We start from the raw sequence: 24,628 nt of genomic DNA on the forward strand, positions 1-24,628 counted from the left end.
GCAATGCTGTTAGTGAACTAAAAGCAAGTCATGTGTCCCCTATGTGTGGGGTACATTATTCCGATACATGCTTCAAACTTTAGTCTGCTTAATCAGAGGTTTTTTGCACAGCAGAAATGCTGAGCTCACATTTTTGATGGTGCAATCATATGTGAAAATTAAGAAAAGGGCAACTCTGTAAACTATTTGCCTAGGATCACACAATTTGAGACCTGTTCACGGGTCTAGTACATTACAGTTAGGTCAAGTAGATTATTCAACATTTTTATGATTTGTCAAGGCATGTAACACAATAACATACATGGGACCTTGCCCTCACATTGATCAAGGTTGAGTGAACACAAATCTGGGGCAGAGGAGCAAATTCCTCCTTAGGTCTCCAACACAGAGAAAATGGATTCAAATGAATGTTAGGGTGGTACCTGACCCCAGTTTATCTGAAAGCTATGGGCAATACTTCTAATAGTTGCGGGAGAGGTTGTTATTCATGGAGGACTTATGCCACATGTGGTGGGACTGCCCAAAAATCCAGCCGTTTAGAGGTCAAGTTTTGGAACTCATCTAAGGATTCACAAATATTGAGCTACCTCAAATACCGCAAATAACTCTTTTGGGGTATATGGAGGTGGATGAACTTCTCCCCCTGTCTAGAGCTAAGGTAAAAATTAATAGCCCCATACTTGCCAGCAGCCCACCTAGTGACTGCCTAGAAATTGCGGAACTCTTCTCTACCAATGATAGGCCAGTGGTGGGTGAATGTATGAATGATACATGCAATGGACAACCTCACAGCCACCCTCAGAGATACACTGCGCACATTCAACAAGATATGGATCCAATTCTACACCTGCATCAAAATGGACAGGGAAGTACCATATTCCCAACAACTGGTGTGATTAGCTGGCATTGAGGCATTTGGAACTAATATTCTACAGGACTCAGACTAAAGAACTGACTGTGATAGACCTCCAACAGTTTACTGTTCTATTTTCCTTTTGTGCATACTTGAGTAAACCTGATACAACATTTACATACTGTAATGGCCGTTGAAAATGGTTTCAACAGAGTTGTTAAAAAAAAAGGATGCAATCAATGACAATTTGGCAGCACATTTTATGAAGTTTTGAGAAAGCCCCAGAGCATTTTACAGACCGGGACAGCAGAATCTCCAAAAGTGGGCCCAGAATAAGTTTGTTGCGTTCACTCTTTCTTCCCTTTTGGCTTCTAATGTCAAGTGTTTACTTTTCTTGACACCTTTGGTGGATGGAGAAAGAGGAGCAATGTACACTGATATTACTAGAGGAGTGAGCTCCTTTAAGATGAAGACCAGGTGGCTTATATCAGCCCTTCAAAGTCTTTACAAATATCACAGTTCAGCGTAATGCGGTCTGGGTGAAAACAGTAAAAAGATAATCACCAAATATTTTATTCCCTACACAGGTCTGAGGTCAGGCAATATTCAAAAAGTTATTTTCACACCTTGTGAGGTATTTCCGAAATTTTAATAAGGGCAGCCTTAACACCACATACAACTCAGACATAGAGGAAAAGAGATCTTATCCCTGCAACTGTCAGTTGAAGCAGGTGAATCCTTTAAACAAGAATGCTAGTGAAGTCCTACATCAGTAATGTGAAGGAAGGAATAAGCTGTTATGCGAAGGAGCACATCAAAGAGGTGGAGCTAAATTTGTAACTTCATCACTAACATTCAAGCAACAATCCCAGTCCTGGAGGTGAGATGGTACCTTAACAATGTAGGCCAGGTGGACTAAGGCTAAATATAACAGCTGATCCGTTGTAGATTCTACCCCACCTAAAACATAAATACACCACGGCATCAGTGCTGACAAACCGAGGTGAAGAAATTAATAGGCCAATTATTCGTATTCACAGAACCAATCTTTCGACGTATATGCAGGAGCCATCATTAAGTGAAACAAGTAGGTTTCAACAGCAGGTGTTTCAAGTTGAGAGACACAATGAGAAATTGACTATATCCCACTGTTCTTGAAGTACTAACAAGAAAAACACACAAATAAAACTCAGTTTCGTTTATGACACATCCTCACATAAAAAAACAAAAATCAGTACAAAAGTCCCTTTTCGTGTGTGCTGTAAAATATATGAAGGGTGACTGCAAAGGAACAATATGAAAACATCAATTCTTTCTTGAAATAAAGAAAGACATCCTATTACTATCTGCACCGTGCAACCCTGAATATTCAGGAAGCAATTATCCCATAAACAGAGCAATTGGCATATTAATTTGCATCGCACAATTCCCAAGAGGGGAGAGGGCACTTACCAAGAGGAAAAGCAGAAGCTTACGGGTTTAAGGAGCACAAAAGCATGCAGCACACATTTCCTTGCAGAGGGGTATTAAGATGCATAATGGGAATTGCTGCCTGGAAGCAGCTTACGTAAGACCATTAGTACTACCATTCTACTGAAGTCAGGGGCTGTGTGTTAGCATCCATAACTTGTCAAAGCTGCCACGCCTCCTGCTTCCCAATGTGCCCTGATAGCTGGATTAACTCACCGTCACTTTTCCCTTCAATTTTTGGGTAGCAGTTGTAGAACATGCCCTTGCCGTCATGCGTCCAAGACATGCAGCTGAACTTAACCCTTTCCAGCACGTCTGGGAGGTCCACATGGCCGTCAACTTTCATGAACTTGATGGTCACCCAGTCCGAGCCGCTGGCGCTCAGGCCATAGGAGAAATATTCACCATCTTCGCTGAAGGCATAACCTATAGGAACATCACAGAGCAGGAATTAAAGCCCATTCTTCAGATGGAATATATCGCTTTATGATGCAACAGCAATCTGAAATGCATGCATTTTTCAGAAAAACGCCATCACATGACTGCTCGTAAGATTCAGTGTGTGTAGTGGATCACGCTTCCCTACAAGGCCGACTTCCATCAATACAGACACTGATTAACTCAAGTGCAACCTGTGGCTACCTAAGACATGACTCCAGTACAACATGCTAAACACATTTTATTATTATCATCACAATCATGAAAGGATGAATCATAAAACCAAAAACAACAATAATGATAACATGATGTTACAGAGCACTTATGCACTTCTGCCACATCTAACAACAGCAAGGAACAATGTTGCTATTACCCAACTAAATGCACCATTTTGCCTTCTAAGTTAGACAAAATCTGACCACCACTTTGGATGCAGCATAGTGGGAACCCGTGACACCTTTGATGTTTCCTTATAAGAGGGAAGGTGAGAAAATGGGTGCTGTAGCAAAAAAGAATAACCACATTTGTAGTCACTTCTTTCAAAGGAGCTGATGCCATTGTGATCTCAAGGAAAAGCGATTGTCTGTTTTGGCACGAAAACAGAAAGTATGTGTGTGGTATTTCTGTATTGTGACGTAGCCAAAAGGCATAAAAACAATGTACAAGGTCAAAGGCAGAGATAAAGCCAAACATGATTGGAGGGGGGTCACTAGGTTCTGAGCGTGAAATGTTACTGTGCCATGATGTAGTTTTCTTTAAAGAGATGTGTCGTCAGCTCTTTCCTAAATTAGAGCAGGGGTGTGGCAGTCATGGAGGGTATGATGATGTCATTCCAAATCCTAACTGCATAGTTAGGGAAAGCCTATTTGCTAATTTGTGCTTTTCCTGCATTCTTTCATCGCCACCCTGACGGTTCCTTGGCTGCATATCTCCCAAAAGTCACAAGCGGTTGTGAGCTTGTAAGTCAGATAGTTAGTGGTGCCAGTTGTGATGGCTTTATAGATGATGCAGTGTGGTACAACAGTACAAGAAGGATGACGACTCAAGTAGGCAGGTAAGTTCACACTGATTTATTTCAGATCCAAACAAGATAAAAGCCCACAATGCGGCATGTCCTGACAGTCCGGATCCCATCAACAATCTGCCCGCTGTCAAGGAATCACAACTGTCAGTTCATGATGCACCTTGCAACATACATTCAAACATAAAGCGTCTGGAGATATTAATTGAAACATAACAAATAGCGCATTGAAATGCGCGCATACTACATTCATCACATGCAGCTGGTTTTGAAGATGGTGCAAGCATCAAGGGATGCCAGTGGCGTTCCATCAGGGTGGTGATAATGTGGTCATATTGCTTCAGGACATTGATACGGCAAGCAACCATGTGTAGGATAGCATTAAAGGGGGACTGGGTGGACTCTAGTCGGCCGTGAAGCAGGGCGTTGCCACAATCCAGATATGAGATTATGAGGGTTTGAGCGGCCGTTTTGTAGTCACTTTTTCAGGAGCTGTTTCACTTTTTTCAGTAGGGGGAGCTGCTACTGGGCTGTCTTGAATTTTTGGCAATGTGTTCCTTTAAGGTGAGGTCGATGTCAAGGGTGAATCTGAGTGACAAGGTGCTGAGTGACAGCTCAGGGTTCTAATCCATCCAGCCCATGTCCTTGAGCCAGGTTTGGACTAGTTATGCCACGTTAGTCTTTATGGACATGTTACTGGAAGTACATCACCTGCCTGGTCAAGTCATTCTCAAAGTAGTGGAAGAGCATTATCAGCCATTAAGAAATCTTCATGGACTGTTGCGGCAACCAACTCAGTGGAAAGCCCACATAGCATACAACCTGTGAATGACAGTTTGCGGTGAATGCCAATGGCGAGCCTTACGCTTACTAAGCCAGTTTAGAGGACACTGCAAACTGAGTGTGGATGAGAAATTCTTACCAGATATAAGGAAAACAATACTAAGTTGCTGCAGGCATAATGTAAACCACAGAATCTCATTGATATTATTTTCTTGTTCAGACTGTCAAATGACGAAAATCTTCTTTAAAGGTTGGGAATAATTTAACTTGTTTGTCCAAGTTTTAGGACAGCATCACAGTGAGGCAAGTCAATTTAGACCGGTTGGATACCTTTATCTCTCCCTAAAACTACCTATCTATGCCTCAGGGGTAGCCAACTGTTCTCATGATGGAAGGGGGAACCCGCAATCAGACGATTTCAAAACCGAACGTCACTACAGAGAACAAGAACACATTTTCTACCTTGAAATACTTCAGGAAACTCCATTCTTCAACATTCTATCCTCCAATGCAAAAACGCTGGGCAACTTTAACACCTCAACTGCCGAGGATTTTCCTTCCCAGGGTGAAGATTTTAGTTTAACATTTGGCGCAGTTTTGCTTAAGCCTTCATACATTTTTTTCTCCAAAAATATCCAGGCCAAATTTGAGTATTTTTTTACAGCACATATTGTTTTTTTTTTAAAGATAAACAGGGTTTGTGGTTTCCCCCAGAAGCAAATGACAAAATACCCATAATGTGGGTTGTGGTAGTTTTTAATGGAGAAGAAGTGCTGTGCAAGATACAATGTATTTTATTCTAAAAACAACTTCAACAAAACATTTGCTGTGCTAAGATCATCCTGTTACAAATTCCAGAAACACGCAGAGTTGGGGGGAAAAAAAAAAAAATTCACCATGAATTTTGCAAATTTCAAAGTGGTGGTCAAAATTTCATATTTTTTGCAGTTTCTACCTACTTGTGGCTTATGGGAGAAAGAGCTATGAAACTGTGTGAATCCTGATAATTGTACATTTTTGACAGTTGAATCAACAACATTTCTGACTTAAGCAAGTGGTCATTTGTGTAGATGGATCAGGAATTTCCCACAGAAAATAACTGTAAAAACAAAATAAAAAAACGGTGAAAGTAGGAAAAAATAGAAATAGACCACAATGTTTTCATCTGTAGGTTTTTAGACTGGAAGCCAATTATATAAATAATAATATAGTGTCACGCCTAACAGACCTAGCTTGCGGCAGAGCTATATAACACTTGTTAGTTGTCCAAAAACGCAAGATACCCAAAACCGTCAATCGAGCTGCGTCTTATAAATATTGTTCATGGAGTTTGAACAATGCATCAATTGGTATGGTAAAATGTAATGAACAAAAAAAATGGGTTTGAATGGAATTTTTGCATTTTTGAAATGCGCCCCTGCATCTGAGTTTAGGAATAGGGGTTATTCATACTGCTTTGAATTTGGATTACCCGTAAATTTTATTGCCATTTTACAAAATGGGATTTTGTGCACAATGACGTACAGTTGGAAGCCAAAAATGTAGAAACCTTCAGTAGATAATAACAAATGATCTAATATTCTCTGTCCTCATACGCCTTCCAATAACAGAGTGCTGCATGTGAAGGAGCCTATCGCACAGAAAAGGAAAGGCCCCAAAACATACCATGCTGGCCTCAAGATTTTTACTAGGGATGTGGGTGGCAAAGGTATTTAAGTTTGCAGTCGGTCGGCACCCGGGGAACCTGACAATTCCACACAATTTTCAAACTGGTGTGATTTGCCTAGATAGGAGCTCCCTGTTATAGGGCTCTGTAGGCCTTCCTTAGGGAGACATATATTTTGTTAAGGGATAGGATGGCTTTGCCACCAGGGTGGATGGCAAAGTAGAACTAGCAGTGTATTCACTGTCCTTCCAGTCTGCAGAGGCAGACGAGAAGCAATTTTGTACCTTGTCACACACAGTGTGGCACAAACAGTGCTGCAGCCCTAAGTGCACACCCTGCCTTGCATGCCCTGGGCACTCTTGGTACTATATACTATGGACTTATAAGTAAGTCAGTCCTTACCAATTGGTTGTATTCAATTCCACATGCAATTTGTGAAAGGTCAGAACACTGGCACTGAGGTCTGGTTAGCAGGTCTCAGTGTGCTCCAAGAGTTGAAAAACCAGAAGCATCAGTCCACAAATGCAGGAGTGAACATGCAAAAAGAGGCTTTCCTTGCAGTAGACAAATAAGTTCGACTGTGCATTAAAATGTTGGGAGTTGGCAGCAGCAACACATCAGTGAATGAACTACAACAGACAACTCAAATAATGGGGTCACAGGAAAATGAGAGCAATACAACAGACTGCATTGCTCTATATACCTTGCTGTTGTCCCTCAAGAGTCTCTAACTTGGTTTATCACCTGAGTTATACCTGAGTGGGCGTGCCGTTCTTTGCTATACTTTAGGGTACATGGCATGATGAAAATAACAAACATACAAAAGAATTCTGTCATCGTGGATGGATTTGAAATTCTTCCTCACAGCTAGTGCCAGGGAATACTACTCCTGGAAACTCCAGGCAGTGAAGCTCACATATGTCCACTGACTTTGAAATGTACCCTTTCAAGCCATCTTGGGGATCCAAGTTCCTAACTACTGTGCAGCTCTACTCTGCCAGCTTGATGGTCATGCCTGCTACGGTCCTTTGATTTAACTAAAATTTGCAGTACACGGATGTTCTGTGCTTTAGATATGCAATAGTAACCTATTTGTAATCCTGGTTCTACTCCAAGGAAGTGATCATTATCGTCATAAGCACTTAATTTGTCTCACCCACATCTAGGTGCGGGAGCACTTTTTAGCAATGTATTTTGTACCTTTCTTTTTTGAAAAGTCAATTTTTAAATTAAAAACGCAAAGTGTTTGACAACTTTCTTTAAAAAAAAAAAAACAATATGATAAACGGAGAAAGTCACTCTTGAGAAAGTCACTCTTCAAAGAAGAGTAACAGGAAAATTCACTTGCAAACACTTTTAAAGCAAAGGTGAGAGAAAGGTCAACTATACATACAAACTACAAAGCCTAAAAACTGGCACTGCTGTTACATGACCAGGTGAATCGTTATTTATAGTCCTAAGCACCAAATTGAGTTCCAAGCCCATCCTATAAAAAGTTTGAGAAAAAGACTAAGAAAAGGCCCACACTACCAAAAAAAGATTCTGTAAGGACCTTGGCCTACTTCAGCATCTGCACTGGAATCTAAGTCAAGACAACAACGCCTTGAAATGTAGGCACAGCTCTCCAAGTGGCTGCTTGACATATTTCAGAAATTAAATGCTTCTTAATAATGCATCAGTAGCCACTTTACCCTAATGTTTTGTTAACACCAAAGTATTAACGAATACATAAAACAACCCATATTGGAACAGATTGCGTAAAAGTGGCTAAACACATACGATCAGGCCCATAATTGACAAAAAGATGGTTTGATTGTTTAATGTCTTTAGTCTTGTGTAGGTAGAATTTCAAATCCCTCTGAACATTCAAAGAATGTAAAGGCATCTCTGCTGGGGAAGAGAGGTTCTAGAAAACAAATGGAGGGGAACTGTCCACAAAACATGGAAAAATCTGATGACCATGGAAGTCACATTTTATTTTGCCTCTACTAATCCAACTTGTTGCTGTCCCTAATTGATGTGTTGTGGGAGACATATTCTTCCTCTGCCAAGGTATCTCGACTGGAGGATTGTTCTGACTAAATGTAGTGACTGTAGAACGCGGAGCGCAGGGTGTAAGCGCGAGATTGAAAGGCTTGTGTATGGAACACGCTGAGTGCGTCGCAGGAATGAAAAGAAGCGGTGACGGTTGGAGGCCGGACTGCGCTGGGGCTAATATATGGAACTGAAACTAAGAAATAAACATTACAAAATCGAAACACTCATCTTTTCCAACTCACTTTGTGGCGACAAGGTGTTTTAGCCCCAGGCAAGAACCCACCTTGTTTATCGGTGTGGCAGGCAGCATGAGAAATCATGTGGCAGGCGGCTAGAAAAACATGTAAGGCCAACATTTCCTTGAAGTGACTTGGTTCCGGATGGACTGCTGATCCAAGTGTGTGTCGTTTACAGCAAGTGCTGTAGCAATTAATATATATATATATATATATATATATATATATATATATATATATATATATATATATATAATTTTTTTTTATTTTTTTTTCAACAAAGAAACACTAGAACTCTGGAAATACGGTGTTTTAATGACAGACATATTGGAATGGCCACATAACAGAGTGCACAGTGTTTTTGGTGGCAGACATTTTGGAGTGGTGAGGTTTTTTGCAAATTTCCAGCAATAAGTCCTTTTTACGCATCAGAGTAAGCTCTTTCCAGCCTCTATGAGAATTATACTTTATTTGTCATGTGTACAGTGTCTCAACATCTTTTCGGGATTTTTTCTTTTACATTGCTTATTATAAAAAAATAATTTCGGATGTTTTTGAGTAAGAGCTTGTGAAGATTGCGGTGATTATTTTAAAGCAATGCAGCCTGTGAATCCTCTGCCGCCGTTCCTAGACACACCAGGTGAACCAGCTATTCCGTAGAAACAATGGCATGATGCGTTCGAAATGTATCTTGGTGCAATTGGAGCATCAAGGTTTATACCTGAAAGAAATACGTTTTTACTGCTGCACTTGGTAGGGTTGAGGGAAGATCTGTGTTTAAGCATTTACCGGATGCTCTGTTGGAAGATGGAGAAGAACTGGATGAATACGATGAAGCTTTAATGAAGCTGAAAATGAGATCTGACCCTCCGCCTAGTTTAGAAGTGGCAAGACAAGTTTTTTTTTTTAGAAGAGAACAGAAGGCTTGTGAAGATGTAAATACGTATATATATTTCAGTGTTGAGGAAATTGTCATCAGAGTGGCAGTTTGGAGCCCTTGGAGATCAATTGATACGTGATCAGTTCATTTGTCACTGCACTGATAAATCTATTAGACAAATGCTGTTATCCATGGGAGATCCTTCATTATCGGACAGCATTAGAGTTGCTAAGAGTTTCAAAACTGCAATTACATCTGCAAAAGAATTAGAAGACCAAAATGATGAATATGTCAATGCCGTTCTACAGAGAGATGACAGGCGGAAAGTGGCTAAAAGTACAGCCAGCAATGTTGAACAAAACAAACAAAGTAGTTTCTTCAGGGAAACAGGTGTATGCCTCAGATGTGGTTACTTGCCACATCAGAGATGAGGAAAAATGTGTCCTGCAATGAGTGTCCAATGTAGATCTTGAAATAAAATAGGTAATTTCGCAAAAGTATGCCAAAGTAGTAGACAAGAAAACACTAATGGGACAGTAGTGCCTGATGAGCGTGAGGATAAGATGGATGAATTGATGGGTGAGATGCAAGAAATGGTGTTGGTGGTTGAAGATTCAAATGTAAAGATTGGTAATCCTGAACTTTGCGTGGAAGCATATATGTGTGTTCAAATTGGTGAGAAATAAATAAAATTGCTTGTTGATTCTGGAGCCAGGATTACGATGATAACACAGGAGTTATTCAAACAAAATTGAGGTTTATGTGAACTGATTCCTCTTGACAGATCACGGGTTTCATATGAAGGAAGGAAGATTGAGCTTCAAGGCTATTTTGAGGACATCCTTGCGATCAAAGGGAGGAAAATTTACAGGAAAGTTCACGTAGCAGTGAAGGGATTGAATATATTAGGATGGTTCCATCAAGGGTTGTTTGGAATGGTTTTACGTCCAAGAACAAGTGAACAAGAGTCAGTAACTAGAGATGCTCCAGACATTGAGAATTTGATAAACAATTTTCCTAAGGTTTTTTCTGGTGAGTGGGAAAGGTAAAGGGATTTAAGCATAAGATAAAAGATAATGCTTGACCTATCACGCATAAAATACGTGGAGTACCTTTCAGTGTCAGGGATGAGTTAGATAAAGAACTGGAGAATTTGCGCATGGAAGGTATTATTGAACCTATTGAATCTTTGCTTTGGCTTTCTCCGTAGGTTGTAGCAAAGAAGAAAAATGGTGAGCTTAGGGTGTGTGTGGACTTGAGAGCTCTAGTTTGACTCCTATCCTCTTCCCGAAATTAGCGAAAGGCTATCCACCATATCAGAGGCAAAGTTGTTTACTAAACTTGATTTAGCGTCAGCTTATCATCAAGTAGAACTAACACCTGATCCAAGACACTTCACAGTTTTTGTATCTCCTTGGGATACTTATCAATATTGCCGCATGCCTTTTGGGCTTGCGTCTGTAGCATCAGTTTTTCAGCGAATAATGTGTGCTTTACTCAAAGACATAAGTAAGGTGTGTGTGTTCCAGGATGATATATTAATTCATGCTGGTGACCGTTGATGCTGGTGGGGTGGTATTATAAAGGGAGAAGTGTCAGTTTTTAAAACCGTCAGTTGAATATCTGGGTCATATCATTTCAGCAGAAGGGGTACACCCTAAGCCAGGTCTAGTTGAGGCAATTCAAAACACACCTCCTCCTCATGAGGAAAAGGGGATCAAGGCTTTCCTAGGATTGTGCGAGTTCTATTCAAGGTTTGTTCACAATTTTGTGACTCTGGCCAGACCTAGCTCAAATTTATTGAAGAAAAAAATGATTTTTTGTGGAACTCTGATTGTGCCATTGCGTTTGCGGAGATCAAGAAACAATTATCCCAAGTTAGCGTCTCGAAATCATATGATCCAAATCTCAAGTGCTGCCTGACAATTGACGCAAGCAAATATGGAGTAGGCGCAGTGCTGACACAAACAAGTAATGGTCATGAATACACCAATGGGTTTGGGTCAAGGGTGCTAAGAGAAAATGAATTACACTACTCTATTATTGAAAAGGAGCTGCTAGCATGTTGGTGGGCGATAGAAAAGCTCAAATGTTAACTTTCGGGTGGACACTTTGTGTTGCAAACAGATCACAACCCCTTGGTGTTTATTCTCAATGGTACCAACGTTAGGAGTAGCACTCCGAGGATTGCAAGGTTTGCTGCCAGACTACTACAGTTTGACTTTACAGTAGCACACATTTCTGGTGGAAAGAAAATGAGGGAAGATTACTTATCCAGGCATCCCATGATTGAAAAAGTTGAGGACAATCTTAATCTGGATGATGAGGAGAGTTGTTTGGTTGCAGCAGTTGAATTTGGCCAAATTAATTTGTTTTCAGAAACGGAATGGATGGATGCTTCAATGGAGGATCAAGTGTTAGGCAAGGTCATGTGCTATGTTAAGGAAGTTTGGCCTCATGAAAAAGTTTTAGCTCTAAATTCTCAACCATTTTTCAAGGTGTCAGATGAACTGTCAATTGAGGATGCAGTATTGATGAGAAATGATAGATTTGTTCCTCCAATGGATGTCATTTTGAAAAATGCACATGAAGGACACTTGAGGTCCACTCTAACAAAGAGGAGGGTGAGAGAGTACGGTGGCCACAAATGGATAAAGATATTGATTAAATGGTTAAGAATTGTCCAATTTGTTCCACAAGTGACAAATCAATGAAGACGTACACTCCACCTTTGGTGCCAACTGAATGTCCGCTGTATCTGTGGGAAAAAATTGGAATTTATCTTGTCGGTCCGTTTCATCAGCTATCCCATAAACTAAGTTATGCTTATGTATTGGTTGATTATTACTCCAAGTGGCCGCATGTGAAGTTTGTTGATGTGCCTAGTTCAAAAACTGTTGTATCTTTTCTCAAAGATGTGCTCTTCCATGAAGGGTTTCCCAAGGAACTAGCTTCTGACAACGGAGTACAGTTTGTTTCTGCTAAATTCTAAATGTTTTTACAACAAAATGCGATTAAGCATTTAAGATCTTCATTTTAACAACCACCAACAAATGGTCTTGTAGAGCGGTTTAATCGCGTTTTAGGAGAATGCATACTGTGGGCTTTGGCCAAAGGATGTGCAGTTGAATCTGCTGTTTAAAGCATGTTGTGGTTCTACAGAACCACACCTCATTATAGCACGGGGATATCTCTGCTTGAAGCCTTTAAAGGGAGGAAACTAACCACGACTTTAGGCCCGCTTGGTTGTCCAAATTCTTGATTAACCTCTCACCCAAGGAAGGTATTGATATATTGGTCCGGTCTAATGTCAAGAAGGCTCAAACCAGACAAAAAACATACTACGATGTGAACAGAAGAGTAAAAAATATTCATGTGGAAGTGGGTGATTGGGTACGCATAAAGAAGGCTGGCTTCATCAGGAAAGGTGATTCTAAATATTATGGTCCAGTACAGGTTGACAAAGTATGTGGCACTGCTATTTGAATTAATAGAAAACATTGGTGTAATGTAAGTAAAGTGGCCAAGATCTCTTCTGTTGGTAAGAGTGCAGAGGTGGGCTTTCAATTCCCATCCAACAAATAGAATGTATTAACACCAGAGTGTGGCATTGCACAAACACAAACTGAGTATAAGAGAGATGGGCATGGTGTGCTGGTTCAGGTTCCTATGAACCTTCAATTAGAAGATGTGTTAGGTCTCATATTCTACTGTTGAGATATCAGTAACTGCATATTTCAAATGTTTTTGTAGTAATATTGCTCTTGTTGAGATATCGGTAATTGCATATTTCGAATGCTTGGGTAGTAATGTTGCTCACTGTTTTTATATTAGATATTGGAAATACTTCCAGACTATAGCGTCAATGTTTATTCATATTAGTTTTTTTCTTTTTGCTGTATTATGTTTATTTAGGCCTGTTTGAAGGTAATGTTAGGTTAAAAAAAGAGGAAGACTAAATGTAGTGACAGTAGAACAGGGAGCGCGGGGTGTAAGCGCGAGAGTGATAGGCCTGTGAGCGCGGCGCAGGAAAGAAAAGAAGCGGAGACGGTTGGAGGCCAGACTGCGCTGTGGCTAATGTATGGAACTGAAACTAAGAAAATAAACATTACAAAATCGAAACACTTGTCTTTTCCAACTCACTTCACTATGGCCACATACTGTCACACTGATAGCCTTGTGGGAATGACTACCTTTTATATATCATTCATAGAATGAAATACCTGGGTCTAAAAATGAAAGCAACAAGGTGGTGAGATCAGCAGAGTGTCCAATGTGTAAACAGAAAGTGATGTGAGGAACTTGGTTAAAACTAACTCCAAAGCAGGTGTTCAACTTTACTCTTGTTTACCTGGGTCAGGATTAAAAGAAGTGAAATGAGACGGCAGAAGTCACATATCCCTGCCTTGTTGGGTCATTGTCAACACGTTTCTGCTATCAAAACCCTCAGTCGAGGTGTACGGGCATTCGTCCGGACCTTGGAAAATATGCTTCTGCTTAAAACGTGCAAAGATATGTAATACAGAACAATAAAGGTGGTGCAAATAATTCAGCATTGGATCCACTTACCAATGGCCAGCTGAGGTGGGTTTTGTGTCTCAACTTGTGACGCCCTGGCATGGGGATCAGGATACACTCTATCCACTAAGGGGGCTTCCGTAGAGTCCGACCACCACCAGTACCTGGCAGCAACCAGACTTTACTTTGCAGTTCGTTTTAACTACATTCCTCACATCACGATTTGCTCACACATCGCACACTATGCTGACCTCACCACCCTGTAGACTCCACCGGGATTATTCCCAAATACTAAAACATCCGACGAGCACATCACAATTAGAGAGGAATTTTGAAGCCCCCAATGTGATTTGCTGTCATGGTATGAGGAGAATCCCTATTATGAAGCATGCCACTTCTGGTGGGAGAGGGATTTCGTTCTAATAAAGGAATACTCCTTTGATATTCTAGGTTCCTAGCTTGCTTTCAGTATTAGACCCAGGTATTTAATTGTGTGAATGATTTAGGTGTTGAAAGTTAATACCCAATGGTCTCTAAAGCTCCCCCAGCCCTCCTTTTGTGTTTGCTTACCTTGTATATAGCTTTTATTTATTAATGGTTCACAGTATTCGTATTGCACATATAAATGACAACAAAACTATTTTTTTTTTAAAAAGCTTTCATGCATCGACTGGAATAAAAGTACAGAAATTAAGTAGACATTTCATAGCCCAAATGAAGCTTACTTGACAAGATAAATGCTAGCACAAAGAAATGTTAGAAAACCATGCTCGCTAATATGCTGACAGTGCATTGAAACTAAAATTTTCCCAGGACTTGCACCATCTTCTGCTTATAGGCCAAACACAAAAGCAATAGCCAATGTGAACTCTGCTGGAGTTCTCCCACATTTCTTGTTTCCTTTACTAACAGAGCTTTCTTGTAGGTGATGCTTATAAATTCAGTAATAAGTCAGTCAAATTTGCATAGGTCACTTCCAGATGTGTCACTATTGACCTCTATTAGCTGGGATGTGTTGTATGTTTTGCTTTATAAAAGTAGCACATTACAACATCAATTGCAGTTGACTTGCAAGAGTCACAAAACCCAATCCTAAAAATTCCCACGTCCAAATGTAATACTACTGACTACAAGCCAGTACTTTCATACACCTAGAAGATTATGTATTTTCTTTAGTACTCAACTGTTACAGCAAAAGAATCAGGAGTACTAACCTCTCAGGGCAACAGTGCCATCTTCAGACAGCTTGTTTGGATCCAAAAACACTTTGGCTTCACTCTCGAGACTGTCCTGAACATATAATACTCGCTGGTTTTGCAGCCCAGAATTGTAGAAATGAAAGTACCTGAAAAATGATGAAAGTCTGGTTAGTGACCATCTTCAGTACTGTTAAATTATGCTACACGCTGAAATTATTAGAAGTCATGTGATTCGCAAATGGCAATGCTTACTATGTCATGCAGGCCTCTATCTTTGAGAAGCATTACAAGTAAAGAAAGAAAAATACTGTGATAGTCAGCTACGAATACAATACAACCCGCAAATATTTCTGTCCCTGATCAAACTCCTTCGGTGCCTTCGTAGTACTGAGTTTTTGCGACATCAAAAGACAGATAACACTCATATCCCTCTCATTCATTTGCACAACAGACGTAATGAATAATCTTTTTGTCACAAACTAAGTTACAACCCCAGTAACAACTTACAGTTTATTTCAGCATTGAAAGTAAAGAGTTTTTTTAAGGAGCACTAAGAAACTTTGTGTCATGATGTTGAGATGACCAGACATTATCACTATTATCAACCAGTCTCAACCAACACGTAAAAAGTGTGATAAATATTTTATGTCAGGTGATTAGACAAAACCATTCAGCAAACACTGACTGCAATAACCAGATCGCAATCGATGTTACCTATTCAATTTTCGGAAGGGGCGTGTTTAGGGTGTCCTTTCCAAATACAGAGTTACAGTGGTATGTATGAATGGTTTGTGACCAAATTACAGGTGCAAAACATTCATATTTTACTGACACTTCAAAGGAGGTGGTAACCATTTGCCAATGGGAAGTGGTCACCAAGGAACCTCTTTCCACCTTGTGAATGCTGAAACAAGATACTTCAAGAGTAAGCAATGGTCCAACGGACTACAGCCTAATCGTAAAAAATAAAACCTAAATGTTTCATTTTATTTTTTGAAACACATTCAGTTTTTCTTTAAAGAAAACGGGCAGCATTTAAAAAAACAAAAAAATATTGCTTTTTTAAAATGCAACCACCATACCTCTGATAGCTGCAATTCCTAATGGGACACAAACTGTGTCCTACCTCATTAAAATTCATGAGGAAGGTTGATTTGCGACCCACTAGGAATCGCTATTTAAAACTTGTAAATTTTTGCATATTAGGAATTGCGATTTCCTAATCGTGATTCATTAAGAACCGCTATTAGGAAATTTAAATCCCCAAGTTCTGTATATAGGGTCCTAAGTTATCTGCTTAAGAAATATGCAAGAACATGCAAATTTGTGGCAGTAACAGAGCTGCTTATTAGAGATAAGTTTGTGTGTAGTATCAACAAGAAAGATTTTTTTTTTACTTTTATGTTATTGCCATTTCAGTTGAAGTTTGAGCAGATATAACAGAATACCTTGTTAGTTTCATGTCAGATATCTTGGCATTTGTACAAGTGACATTCTTAGGTTTTACAGACCTAGTGAACTTTCTGCAGTACATAGTAGTTCAGTTTTGTCGCTAAAGTTCTCACCCCTCTGTTAGGATACAAGTAGTACTCAGCTGTTCAGCAGTTCTTATCAGTGGCCTAGATCAGTGGGGGAATGGGGGTATAGATAATCATGTCACATAAGGCCTCTGTCCAGCAACCTCATCAATAATTATTCATGTCATCTAGGGATTACCAATCCAGTTTGTTATTTGCAATACTTATAAAGTGAGACATCTAGAAATGAAGCCAACAATATAACAAAGCTAAGAGAAACAAGAACTAACAATCTGCCTGTGGTCCTCGTATGTATACAAGCAGGCTGTGTGGTGACAGTAGATATAGAAATCATCTTTTGTGTACTATCTTGGAGTCTGTGCGTGAGGATGGTTCTCCAGTGGGGTGAGTGTGCAGGGAAGGTAACAACCCACTCATGCGCCATTCCCCTGGAGTTAATACAAGGGCACTCTCCCTACATCTCTCTCCTAGAAACTTGTTGTAGTGCTTCCTGTATCACTTTCATGGTCTGTGTCTATTCCCACAGCACTGTTTTCCCAGATATCCACAACCTCTGTCCACAGAGGCGCCAATGGCCTAAGCCTCATCCCTTTGCTTTCTTCCTACTTCAGGGCTCTCTCCTCAGCCCTACGCCATCTCGTGACATCTAGTGTCCAAGTATGTAGGCTAGGACCTTGAGCATGTTTCCATGCCATCGATAATCGTCGTTTAGCCAATACCAGAGCCAGATCAACAAATCTGTTGCCCACTTTTTTGGGGCTTGGCCTAGTAAATAACCCCAAGAGGCATGTCTCCATCGTAGTCTCTAGCTGCCTATGGAGTGCATAGTTAATTTTATGGATGAACCCCCTCCAAAATTCTTGCAGCTGTGGACATTCCCATGTCATGTGCCCGAATCCCTCATCCTGTAATCGGCACCGTGGGCAACACATCCCAGCCCCCCAATATATGAGCGTCAGCCAACGTGGGGTTAGGTAAGTCCTATGTGTGTAGTTATATTGTATATATTTTAGTCGGGTGTTGCAGGAGGCCGAGGGGGCATACGCAAGAATTCTGTTCCATTCCCCATCAGTGAGATGTCTATCTAGGTCCCCCTCCCACGTACCCCATAGAGTATCTAGCAGGTTATGTACCATTGCCAACAGTGCCCTATAAAGCCAGGAGACCAAATGTGAGCCCCCTCCAATGGACAGCATAGTCTGTAAGACCTTGTGTGTGGGAGGTTCACCCTCTATTCCTCTCCAAAGGGTCCAAATAGTTCCTACCATCGCCACATATGTCAGAAACTGACTGCGAGGCAAACCAGTCTGGTCCGCAAGATCCTCCAACGGGATCAGCATTCCCTGATTATATAGTGCACCTAGCATATGCAGATCTATGGTTGTCCGGCAGTGTAGTTGTTGTGTTATAAAATAAGAGAGGGGGTCACCATGGGGCATTCCCACTAGTGGTATATCTGGCGCATAATGCACCTCCGTGTGTGTTCTTCTAAGAACTCTCCGCCAATTGGCCAGAGCTGTTGTCAGTAATACCCCCCTCCTAGTGCCACTTACGGTAGGCAAAAGCAGCCCATCCACCAGTCGATCGCTACTGAGATCTCCCCCATCTGCTGTCAGTTCCGTAAGTCCCACTCTTCTAAGCCACCGCACAAGCCACTGCATCTGAGCTGCTAGACAATAAAACTCGAAGTCAGGGACTCCAAGTCCTCCAGCATCCGGGGGGCAGTCACAGAGTGGCCAGTGCCACTCGCTGCTGTCCACAATCCCAAATCAGTTCCCTAATCAGCATGTCCAGCGGTCGAAACCAAGAGGGCGGCAGGGTGACAGGCAAATTAGTAAAATAATAGAGCAGTCTGGGCAGCACAACCATCTTAATAAGGGATACGCGGGCCATAATTGGCAAAGGGGGGAGTGCCAAAAGGCGACACTGGACCACAATGCCCGAGTCACCGGCCCCAAGTTACCTTCTCTGAGGTCCTGTGTCTCATGGTAAATCCGGATGCCCAGATAGCGGAAGGTATTTGGTGCCCAGGATACCTCCTCTGGACATGAAGACGGACAGCTCATTCCACAAACCGCCAGGAAGATCTAAGTCTTCCTTTTATTTAGTCGGATACCAGAACAGACCCCGAACTCCTCTAGCAGTTGGAACACCTGGGGCAACGTTTCTGGACCATTGCGAAGGTAGATAAGCAGGTCATCAGCGTACAAGGAGACTACATGGAAACGTCCACGTCGACATATGCCCCATTCCTGGGCCTTATCTCAGAGTTTCGCCGCCCAGGGCTTTATGGCAATGGCGAATAGCAAGGGTGTCAGAGGACATCCTCGTCGGGTTCCTCTATGTATGTCATAGCTACAGGAAATAGTTTGTCCCGCCTTGACTCGAGCTGTAGGTTGCGTGTAGAGCAACTTAACCCAGTCACCCGAGGCCCTGCCCAAGCCCAACTGCATCAAAGTGACGTCCAGAAATTCCCAGCTCACCGTGTCGAAGGCTTTTTCAAGATCCACCGACACAACCATTACCTCCGGGGTAGGGGGATGTATATCAGCGTAGAGCAGAGAGTTGGAGGTGCTGCTGGTTGGAATGAACCCACTCTGGTCCTCATGGATGACGGTATTCATATGGGGGAGCAGTCTTGCGGCAAGTGCTTTACTAAGGATTTTAAAATCAGTGTTGAGCATGGACAGAGGACTAAAGTTGGTAACCCTCCTGTCGGCATGTTTAGATTTGGGTAATGGGATCACTATGGCCTCTCTGGTTGTAGCCGGTAACAGTTTGGTCTCATAGGCTTCAGCATACGTCTCTGCCAGTTTAGGGGCCAGGACATCACAGCCCTATTCAAAGAACTCAGAGAGCAGGCCATCGGCACCCGGGGTCTTACCCACCGCTAGCGTTTTATTGGCTGCCTTAAACTCCCCCACTCATACCTGCACACCCAACTCCTCCCTGTCCTCATCAGTCAGGACAACCGAGGCAGTGCAGATAAGAAGCTCTTCCTCACGGTAGATGAGTCCACTTGGAGAGGACTATACAAGGATTTATAGTAGCCCGTGAACTCAGCACTGATCTGAGTAGGTGTATAAATAATATTTACCCCCCTAGTCATCAGGCGAGTGATCGGCGTCCCCCCAGTCTCTGGACGGATCAGCCATGCCAACAGCCTCCCCGCTTTCCCTTTCTCATCATGCACTTTGGCCATATAAGTCTTATAGTCATGACACCTAAGGCTTTCTAGCACCGATGAGTATTTCTCCCTGAGCTCCAGCAGTTTGGCCTGTGCTTCTGGTGAGCCATCTAGGTCACTGTCACGGCTATGTAAGTCGTTCTCTAAGTGCGAAATGTCCCGCTCGAGGTCCCGTCGGATGACCACCGTCTGTCCAAGGCAATGACCCCGCACCACCACTTTTAAGGCCTCCCATTTAATGGCTCTACTGGACGCTGACCCCGGGTTGAGCGTCAAGTATTCCGTCAACCTTTGCAGGAGTGCTGTGCGATATACGTCATCTTCCAATGCTACTGGGTGCAAGCGCCACATCAGGACAGGTTGACGAGCCTCCAGCGTGGTTAGATGGATCAAGAACGGACTATGATCATATACAGTCCGGCCCAAGTATTCAGAGTGTGTGGCCGACCCCGCTAAGAGAGGCTGAGCAGAGCATTCTATCTATTCTAGTGTGCCCACGGTAGAGGTGGGAATAGTATGAGTAATCTCTAACAAGAGAGTTCTGAAGGTGCCAGATATCCACCAGGACACAGTGGGAGATCAAGGTCGACATGCCCTTGGCCACTCTAATGGCGGCTGCTCCTTGCAGCGGAACGGTCTAGATCAGGGCCCAGTATCCCATTGAAGTCTCCCCCAAGTAAGAATGGAACATTAGTAAAACATGCTAGCCGGGCAGACAATGTGTGCAGAAACTGAAGCAGTTTCTGATTCGGGGAGTAGATGCTACCCAGGACCAGCGGCCTACCATACAGTTGCCCCTCCACCAAAACATAGCAGCCCTCCTTATCTGTGTCAATATTAGTGGGCTCAAAGAGGATGCCTGCTCTCACCCATACTGCCGCCCCCCCTAGCATACGCTGAGTATGTAGTTGCAAACAACTGTCCCCGCCAACACCGCCAAAGGCGATCTGTTTCCACTTGGGTGAGGTGTGATTCCAAGACAGTATTTCAGTAAAGGGATGTGTCGCAGCCATACCACTTAAAAGGGTCATCAGGAAGCATGTACCTCCTTCCCACGCAGCTCCCCATTGACCATTGCAATAGCACATCACATATGTCTAAGGGATCACAGGCTAGAACAGGCAATACTAACAATCCCCAACTCCCCATCCCAATAGCAGACAAGCAACTGCTGCCCACCCAAACCATAATAACCAGTATATGAACAAGTGGTATCATCATCCAATTGGGTTGTCAGACAGGTGATCTGGGGTGGCCCGGAGCACAAAAGTGATCTGTTCGTGCTCTAGCCATCCCGCATCTGAGCAGTATGGGAACAGCAGGGCTAAGAGTATATAGGCCCCATGGATTCAGATAATGTCGTCTGAGGCGTCACGTAGGGGAGTCCCTCCACCACACTAGCCATTGATTCTACATCTGTGGAGTCTCCCCTGTCCAAAGACTCAGGCTCCGATCTCTGGCCGTCATCAGAACTTTTCGCCTCCATTAGGGAGGCCGCCGCCCGAAGCGCAGCCCTCTTCCCTTGGTGCGCCTGCTGGTTTGTGGGTTTTGTCACCCGGCGGTCACCCAGAGAGTCTCTGACGTGTCTTCTCTTGCCATGGCGTTGAGGTTGTCTGTATTCCACCTGTTTGGGGCCTGTAGTGCCCGCTCGGTAGGACTCAAGCCATGCCCACGCTTCATCAGGTTCCTGAAAAAAGTGTGTAGTGGCATCTAATATAATCTAATATAATCTTCAACTTGGATGGGAACAACAAAGAATATCGAAGTCCCTCATCCCGCAGGGCTCGCTTCACCCCCAGGGAAGGTGGCTTGTCGGGACTGGACCAACAGTGTAAAGTCTGGGAATAAGGTGGCACGGCCACCTGCCACCTGGAAGGGGCCTGTCTAGCGGCCCACCTGCAACAGCAGATCTCGGTCTCAGTAATGCAAAAGTTTTGCACTATCGGTCGGGGTGGTCTTCCCGGCTCTGGCCTACGAGTCGGGACTCGATGTGCTCTCTCCAGTGCAAAGAAGGGCGTAAGGGGGCGTTCGTCCATTACAGTGTGCAGCCAGGTCTCCAGGTAGGTTACCGCATCAGTTCCCCCCACACCCTCTGGCATTCCAATAATTTGAATATTATTGTGCCGACTGCGGCCCTCCGCATGGCGTTCAAATACCTGAAACCGCTCAGACAGGTGGGTGACATGGACTCGAAGAGCCCGGTGCCGCTCCAACGTCTGTAGGGGAGGGCAAGGCAAGAAACACCTTCCATCAGTCACAATGAGTATCAAGAAAGATTAATGACAACAACAACAAAAAAAAGTTGAAGGAAGCCATTTCCATTATTGATATGGAATACACAGCTGGGTCCATGAAAGAAATGAGGAGAAAGCACACACAGGTTGCACGAGTTGGAAGAGTAAAGGTGCCCAGTGAGGAGGAGCTTCTAAGCGCAAAGAACACGAAGCTTTGAATAGTGTGCACAATAGCAAACTAAAAGGTTATGTATGGTAGAAGGTTGGTTAGACCTAACAGTCCCAATTGATACGAAGACGTTCACCCTGCAGAAAGTGGACGTGAACTATCATTATTATGCTTATTTGTAAAAACATGAGTGGATTTCGTAAGGGGCATGGAGAAGTAAGGCACCAACTGGAAAAGCTAAGGAAGTGGTGAAAAACACTGATTAGCAGTGTAAACTATTGGTTGGATGAAAAGAGATTGTTGTCTTGCTGATTTGTGGTCACTATTATTAGTGATCAAATTTGGGAGGGTACTTTTGGTGAAGCCAACACTCAATTACATAAGCCGGGTTTTAATTCTTTTGGGTATGGTGGACAACTATTGATCTGACTGGATATACCTTGATGTTGGTCAATTTCAAAGTGTTCGAAATAAAAATGGTGGAATGGTATATGTTTAAGGTTAGAGAGATCAAGAGGAATGACAGTGGTGGATTCTGCTGAGCATTGAAGCATGACTAGCCTGGTGAGATTCATTTTGCTATTGGAAGCGACAGTTATTTTAAAAGGGATAATTTAACATACGAACAATGATTGAAATGTTAAATATGTTAACAAGAGAAAATATTAAGTAACAGTTAACATCATTTTCTGTAAAGATAGTGTGGACAATACGGAGTTCCAGGTAAAATCCATGAGACCCTTCAGTCCTCTTGCATATGTTCCATTTTTTTCATCTCACAAATTGAATTTTTTGTAAGAGAAATGGACAAAGTACTCACGTTTTAGACATTCCTGTTAAAATGCTCCCTCGAGTCTCCCTAAAAACCTTTGGATTGTTTGCTTAATTTTATGGAAAATTCTCTGGAGAATTGGGAATGTAAGGGTGGTCAAGAATCGGCCCACTTCACTCCTATATATTTAAAACAGGCCCTGGCAAAGCCAACTGGTTTCACCTTTGTGACATATTAGCTTTGACAATACTTTCTGGCAATGCTGTACAGCACTGATAAAACGTAAAACTGCTGCACTGCAAAAACAAAAAAAAAGAATGACGTGAAGTGTGCATAATGTTTTTAGTTGTATGAATGAAATGTGAGCTGCCAGATCCTCCAAAACAGTCTGTATGTTTTTTATTGTCTGCAAGTGATACGTGACCAACGACAAAGAAGGTGGGAGGAAAACACCAGTAAGTGGGCGGGAGAGTGACAGGCAGTAGAAGCATTGGACGGGGAAGGGTTGAAGAATAATTTTAAAAAATCAATATAAAAAAAGCCAAGGACAAGGAAACAATGGACGGGGTGAGGGGGACAGGGAGCAACATGGAACACATGGGGTGGGTGGAATATAAAACAGCACAAGGCGAAAGTAGCAACAGAGAGCTCACATGGAGGAGGGTGCTGGGACAGTACTTCCCTAAATGTTATTAGTGCAAGGATAGAAGTCAGCCAATCGAAAGGATGGTAAAGAAGCTATGCTCAAGCAGAGGATCAAATGCAACAAGAGGACGGCAAGCGGTCTAATAAGGAGCAAGCAAATCAGAGGACAGTAAGGCTGAAATTTAAATAATTGTCACCGAAATGGAGCCCCCTATCTTGTACGCTTCTTTCATAATGATCATTTATCCCACATTAAATTTTTTGCCACCACACCACTTGTACTTTATATGCAACTTTTTTTTTTTTTTTTAGAGAGAAACAGAAGTTGTTGGAAATTGGGCTACTGGTCGAGAGGAGTGAAACTCAACTGAAGCAGCATCCAACGTTTCACGTCAGGGTGAGACACAAGCAAACCCCAAATTAACCTGTGCTCAATTTTTTTGTATCTTGGCACCAATCAGTCTGGCTTCACTTAGAGGCAATATGTAAAGTAGTCATGCAGCACTCCAAACAGTAATAAAGTGAAAACACAAAACAAGAAAATTCCCACACAAATTTATGAAAATGCAGTACAATTCTGTAGAACCTTAGAGATGCAATTTTTAAGATGCAAGTGAAAATAGTGCCTAAAAGTGACAACTGTGGTTATCTGCAAGCTTCAGACCTGGACAAAGTCACAACTTCAGGTCAATAGCCAGGGATCGCAGGCGGATACAGGGACCAAGTAAGGCCCACTGAACAAAGTACTTGAAATCCGGGTTTCAGAGCGTCGCAAGAGCATGCCCCAGTGAAGCATCACCCACCAGCGGTTTCAAGGAAGCTGCGGGGTTGAGGATGGTGTTGGTGAAATGCTTCAGGTGTGCAGTCCTGCATGGAGGATGTGTCACACAGCGGCGGTTTCAAGAAAGCTATGGGTTGCGATGCGAGGTTCTGCTTCAGGGATGTGTCGCACAGCAGCCACTCCGATGCGGCTGCAAGGAGA

The 24,628-nt window shown here is 42.5% G+C and overlaps 1 protein-coding gene across 1 annotated transcript in view; it reads right to left on the minus strand.

The window, feature by feature from the left end:
* The window catches only part of PREP (prolyl endopeptidase), a 574,937-nt gene that overhangs the window by 448,132 nt on the left and 102,177 nt on the right, over positions 1-24,628 (minus strand). The window contains exons 4-5 of the mRNA XM_069235420.1: positions 15,117-15,247; positions 2,540-2,749 (exon numbers count right to left, since the gene is read on the minus strand). Coding sequence (XP_069091521.1) covers positions 2,540-2,749; positions 15,117-15,247 — 341 coding nt within the window. The remainder of the gene's footprint in view (positions 1-2,539; positions 2,750-15,116; positions 15,248-24,628) is intronic.

This window comes from Pleurodeles waltl, chromosome 5 (assembly GCF_031143425.1).
Source record: "Pleurodeles waltl isolate 20211129_DDA chromosome 5, aPleWal1.hap1.20221129, whole genome shotgun sequence".
NCBI classification, from domain to species: Eukaryota; Metazoa; Chordata; class Amphibia; order Caudata; family Salamandridae; genus Pleurodeles; species Pleurodeles waltl.